At 44.2% G+C, this 6,174-nt stretch overlaps 2 protein-coding genes and 1 pseudogene across 2 annotated transcripts in view; 2 read left to right on the forward strand and 1 right to left on the reverse strand.

Moving 5' to 3' along the window:
- Positions 1-2,367: 2,367 nt before the first annotated feature.
- Positions 2,368-2,770, reverse strand: LOC105805689 (histone H2B type 1-H). The gene has a single exon (XM_012638622.1). It carries the CDS (start codon positions 2,761-2,763, stop codon positions 2,383-2,385), a length of 381 nt encoding a protein of 126 aa, XP_012494076.1. The 5' UTR covers positions 2,764-2,770; the 3' UTR covers positions 2,368-2,382.
- A 26-nt stretch (positions 2,771-2,796) lies between these two features.
- LOC105805630 lies at positions 2,797-3,579 on the forward strand (annotated as a pseudogene).
- A 1,414-nt stretch (positions 3,580-4,993) lies between these two features.
- Positions 4,994-6,174, forward strand: part of LOC105805631 — a 14,867-nt gene continuing 13,686 nt past the window's right edge. Inside the window, exon 1 of the mRNA XM_012638559.1 lies at positions 4,994-5,400. Coding sequence (XP_012494013.1) covers positions 4,994-5,400 — 407 coding nt within the window. The remainder of the gene's footprint in view (positions 5,401-6,174) is intronic.

Here is a 6,174-nt window from a genome sequence, read left to right on the forward strand (position 1 = left end):
TAAGTGAAGTAGCCCTAGTTCTAGTGAGGGCATGAAAATGTCCCTGGAAAATATGACACATGTTGCTTGAATTGGCAAGCAGAGACAGGGAAGTCTAAGTGCCACAGGCACTAGGATTTCCTCAAAACGCAAGAGTAAAGAGATGGTTCAAAATAGGGGATGGGACTGTTAGTACACTGCCAGACAAGGAAGACCAATTAGTATCAAATACTAGTAGGCGTGGAGGCCTACTACCTTATTTAAGGCCTCAGGATTCTGGGTTTCCAATGTGGGCAGGACCAAAGACATCTCCCCTATGGCTTCAACCAGAGGCTTTAGCCACTGCTAATAGTTTTGGGAACATCCTTTGTGTAGGCATCATCCTGCTATATTTAGCTATGTTCTTTTACTGGTCATTCCAGCAATGTCATGTGGTAGTTACTAATTATTATTACCATGTAGAAGTAAGGGAATACTCATAGAAGAATTACATAATTTGGCCACACTCAGGATTGAAACAGGCAATCAGGCCAGGATCATGCCCTGAGGGATTTACCTCCCCCCCACTTTTTATTTTTTATTTTTATTTATTTATTTTTTGGGACAGGGTCTCATTCTGTCCCCCAGGGCTACAGTGCAGTGGTTTCATCATAGCTCGCTACAACCTCCAACTCCTGGGCTCAAGCAATCCTCCTGCCTCAGCCTCCCAGATAGCTGGGACTATAGGCAGGTGCCACCATGGCCTGGCCCGGATTTACACCTAAACCATGCTTGAATATTTTTTTTCATGAATACATTATTTTAAAATGTACTTAAAATCAGCTTTGGAGAGCAAGAAATGAATGCCTAATTGTATATGGGGTTTACAAAATTTTCCTCACAATCCCCATTACAAAATTGGATCAGTTATTTAAAGTTCACAGTACTATGCTATCCAGGCATTTGCAGATAAAGACATGTGGTTTATAAGTAGAAAATGAGATTTTAGAGGTCAGTTTACATTGCTAATGCCCATGGTTTTCTTTTCCAATGCAGTGCTCAGAAAAGTTAAACTTGCTGCCAGTTGATCTTTAGGGCCTATAAGTCATGATTTTTTTTTTCTTTCTTTTGTAAAGAAACTTTTGCTGATGTAAGGAATTTGCTGCACAACTTAAAATATGTGTAACTCTTCACCATTTTTACTTTTCTCTTATTCAAAATGAGCCTAAATTTCCCTACTCCTATGATTGCAACTAGCCTCCTGCTTGGGACAAACAAATAAATAATATAGAAATAGTACTTAGAATCAGATAGATGGGGTTCAGATCTCAGTTTTATTAATTTCTGTGTAAGGAGCCAGTTAATCTTAATTCCTTCGGTCATTCACATATAAAGCAGGAGATTCCATTTCACAGGAGGTCACTGTAGGATAAAATCAATGTCATAATGCATGTTAAGGACTCTCACACAAATGTTAATTCCTTGTAACCCTCCTCTCTTAAAATGGGATTTCAGGGAATGAAGTAGCTGTGGGCAAGGTCGGTCCAGGACATGGAGGAGGAAGTGTAGGGAGAACTTGGAACCTTGGAGCCTAAAAGAGGCTAACAGATAGAAGCAGATCTCTGTCTCCTCACCTCCCAGGAATCATGGTTGTTGAATTAAGTAGCACTAAAACTAACTTCTTTCCTCCCTTCTTATGCTAATCTTGTTGCCTGTTCTACCTCTTAAACAGCAATATGTTCAGCCAGGTAGAAAACTCTAGTGGATGACAGAACAGAGTTCCCTGTTTTGCCAAGAGGTAATATATAGCTAAATGAAATAATCCAAGAATGACAAACTTAGTGAACAAACTCGTAGAGATGTTAGTGGACTTGCAACGACGGTGGTATGAGAAACTCTGATAGAGACCCGTGATTTAGAAATGCAACCAGCAGAGGTGATACTGCTGTATCAGTGAGCACTAGCCATTCACAAGCTAACAGCAAATTACAAAACGAAGTAGTTAAATTTCCTCAATTCTTACCCTTCTCTTGATTTTTGTTTAGATTTAAGACCGCCCAAAACTCCAGATTTCCATCCAGTTACTCCCAATCAAGGGCAATAGGATTATGACAAAGCGAAAGTAAAAATGAAAACAAACCTCAAATCTCTCCTCTCAGGATGTAGGGTAAGGGTGGTGTGGTTCTTGTTAGTTAAACAACTTATAAAACTGTGCACTCTTTTTCTTATACGCATTTACTTCTTGGTGGACCTTAAAATCTATAGAATAAGAAATATGTCCCAGTATTTTTAAACTTTTAATCCACGTGTTGCCCTATCTACTTTACTTTGCAAACCTAGAGAATTACAGATCTTTAAAAGACACTATGAGTGGCTCTTAGAAGAGCCTTTTTGTGTCACTGGCATTTTTACTGACAGCCAAATTTATTTGGAGCTGGTGTACTTGGTGACAGCCTTGGTGCCCTCAGACACGGCGTGCTTGGCCAGCTCTCCGGGCAGCAGCAGGCGCACCGCCGTCTGGATCTCCCTGGAAGTGATGGTCGAGCGCTTGTTGTAATGCGCCAGGCGAGACGCCTCGCCCGCGATGCGCTCGAAGATGTCGTTGACGAAGGAATTCATGATGCCCATGGCCTTAGACGAGATGCCGGTGTCGGGGTGGACCTGCTTCAGCACCTTGTACACGTACACGGAGTAGCTCTCCTTGCGGCTGCGCTTGCGCTTCTTCCCGTCCTTCTTCTGCGCTTTGGTCACCGCCTTCTTGGAGCCCTTTTTCGGGGCAGGAGCAGACTTAGCTGGATCAGGCATTTTGAAGCTGCACTTTCACCTTCGAGAAACGAAATGCAAGATGTGACAAATGCAAATGCCTTTATTGTTTGTTTGGCATGTATGCAAATTAGGATTTCTGGGTTACAGCTTCTGATTGGCTCTTTTAGTAGCTGAATACCTGATAGGCTATTTCTGAATTCCTAAATCTCATTGGTTCTTCCCCAAACGTCAACCTTAAATGACTAGACCGTTGAACTGACCGTTGAAAATGACTTTAAATAAATTAGAAGCGATCTTTTTTTTTTTTCTTTTCCTAACACCTGTTTTTCCATTGGTTGAAATTGGTGTTCGGGCAATACCATAGGCTATTTTACCAAACTGCCGCAAAATAGTTGAGCTGCTTGCGCTTTACTCGTGTCAATTTCTTACGGTTTCCTATACAATTATTTTAGTACTTCGCTATGTCTGGACGAGGAGAGAAGGAAAAAAGGCTCGCGCTAAGGCTAAAACTCGCTCATCTAACGCTGGTCTCCAGTTCCCAGTCGGCTGAGTGCACCGCCTGCTTTGAAAGGGCAACTACTTCGAGCGGATGGGGGCCGTCGCGCCGGTTTACTTGGCGGCTGTGTTGGAGAGTACTTGACTGCTGAGGTTGTAGAGCTGGCGGGCAACGCTGCCCGTGACAACAAGAAGACCCGATTTATCCCCTGACATCTGCAGCTGGCCATCCGTAAGGACGAAGAGCTTAACAAACTGCTGAGCAAAGTCACCATCGCCCAGGGTGGCTTCCTGCCCAACATCCAGGCTGTGCTACTGCCAAAGAGCCCCGAGAATCACCACAAAGCCAGGAGCAAATGAAGTAATCAATTGAAACATCAGTAGGTGTAACTACCATGTCCCCTGGCCCCCACATAGGCTTTTTTAAGAGCCATCCACATTTTCACATCAAAAAGCTTGGAGTTGACTAAGAATTATGGCTTTTCTTACTCTCTATCAACCTTTAAAAAGTTATACGCCCATAATCCTTCAGGTTACTCACTATATAAGTGACTAAATTGACTGCAACTTAAGTGTCCTGTGACACCATTGTGCTTCAGTGCGGTCCAGGCAAACAGGACACATAAGAGAACATGTTTAATATTGCAAGTAAGGGCCTTAATATAGTTAGGAGAAAGCAAGTTCGGTAACATTTACAAACCTTGTAATTTTTAGATGGACAGGGCCACTCCAGTGCTCCTCAAGTTACCCTGCAGAAGACGCTAGCCAGAGCTGTAGCCTAGAATGTCAACAATAGGACCGAATGAGAAAAACTAAACGATCAAATTTTGGGGAAATAAAAAGTCAACTCCGGGGCGGGCGCAGTTGCTCACGCCAGTAATCCTAGCACTCTGGGAGGCCGAGGCGGGAGGATTGCTTGAGCTCAGGAGTTCGAGACCAGCCTGAGCAAGAGCGAGACCCTCGTTTCTACTATAAATAGAAAGAAATTAGCCAAACAACTAAAAATAGAAAAATTAGCAGGGCATGGTGGCTCGAGCCTGTAGTCCTAGCTACCCGGGAGGCTGAGGCAGGAGGATCGCTTGAGTCCAGGAGTTTGAGGTTGCTGTGAGCTAGGCTGACGCCACGGCACTCCAGCCCAGGCAAGAGAGTGAGACTTTGTCTCAAAAAAAAAAAAAAAAGTCAACTCCGAACCGAACCAAAACATCATTTGGGACAACATGATATAAGTCAATCAACATCTGTTGCGCATTGTTGTGTGTCTTTCACCTCCGGGCTAGGCGCTTACCTGTGATTTCTCATCTATTCCACCTAGGAACTCTGCCATGTAGTTCAAAGGGTTGGTTCACTGGAGCTAGGAAGTGGCAGTCCGGGTGACCCGAAAAAACAAAACACACGTAAGTCTGTTCTCAAAGCGTGGTCCTCGGAATATCTGGCTCCACCTCACATCTACTAGATCACAATTAGCATCTTCCAAGATCTTCAAGTGGTTCTGTAGGGACATTACAGCTTGATATTTGCGGAATTAGAATCGTAGAAAATTAACTCCCTTGGATCCCAGATTTTAACAAAGAGGGGATTCAAAGGTGAATCAATTCATCCAATCAGAATCTTCAGAAATTCTCCAATCAGCTAATTGACTCTTCAGCCAATGGTTTCATTGCGCGGGGCTTTTGAAAATCAACAAGGCCAATCAGAATGTTTCTGAGTATATATAAAGGCAACCTCCTGCAGCTTGGTTGTCGAGTTTGTGCTCTTTCTTATACTTGTTCAAAGGATGGCGCGCACAAAGCAGACTGCGCGTAAGTCTACTGGCGGGAAGGCGCCGCGTAAGCAATTAGCCACTAAGGCTGCCCGCAAGAGCGCTCCGGCTACCGGCGGCGTCAAGAAGCCTCACCGCTATCGACCTGGCACTGTGGCTTTGCGCGAGATCCGTCGCTACCAGAAGTCTACTGAGCTACTTATTCGTAAGCTACCGTTTCAACGTCTGGTCCGTGAGATCGCGCAGGACTTCAAGACCGACCTGCGCTTCCAGAGCTCGGCGGTGATGGCGTTACAGGAGGCTTGTGAGGCCTACCTGGTGGGCTTGTTCGAGGACACCAACCTGTGCGCCATCCACGCCAAGAGAGTGACCATCATGCCCAAAGACATCCAGCTTGCGCGCCGCATTCGTGGGGAGAGAGCGTAAAGCTTCTTCAGCAATGATTTTACTCAAAGGCTCTTTTAAGAGCCACCCATTTTATCTTAAAATAGCTGTAATTCAATTCTGTGCTTATGCTGCGATTCTCTTGTGTTAAAGGTCATTTGTTTCGGGGCATTTAAGTGAAGGTTTGCGTTTTTGTATGTTTTAAGTTTGCTGGATTTGTTTCTGGCAGTCTTCTGGAAGCTTTAGTGAGTTTAGGTGTATTCTCCCCCTTTTTTTTAAGCTGGGGTTGACAAAGTTACCGCGTGTTGGATCTGGTAATGGGATTAACTACACAGTAGTTTTGGAATGGGGCAGTAATTGCTAATTGTTAAAAGTTTTGGGTAATCCGGGTACACAGCATGAAAGTTCTTTACCTGCATAGGTTGGATTCGGGTCAACAGCATAGGTGTGCATTTGCAGTTCACCTCTTAAAATTCTGCTCTCACAGCTTTGGGCATTGGTCGTTGAGAAAGGTATGTAGACAAAGGTAAACTTGGTGCTTTCTCATGACTCAAACCTCAAGTTATTTGCTCATTTCCATTTATGTTTAAAAAAGGCAATTTTTGGCTTTAATGTCAAATAAGTTTGTCTTTGCTGATAGTTGGCTTTATATCAAAAATTACAGGCCGGGCGCGGTGGCTCACGCCTGTAATCCTAGCACTCTAGGAGGCGGAGGCGGAGGCGGGTGGATCGCTCAAGGTCAGGAGTTTGAGACCAGCCTGAGCAAGAGCGAGACCCCGTCTCTACTAAAAATAGAAAGAAATTATCTGGAC

This window comes from Propithecus coquereli, unplaced genomic scaffold, assembly GCF_000956105.1.
Source record: "Propithecus coquereli isolate 6110/MARCELLA unplaced genomic scaffold, Pcoq_1.0 Scaffold131, whole genome shotgun sequence".
NCBI lineage: Eukaryota > Metazoa > Chordata > Mammalia > Primates > Indriidae > Propithecus > Propithecus coquereli.

Excerpts from the sequence above, each read along its gene's own strand:
- LOC105805689 (XM_012638622.1), bottom strand. The coding sequence starts at position 2,763 with ATGCCTGATCCAGCTAAGTCTGCTCCTGCCCCGAAAAAGGGCTCCAAG.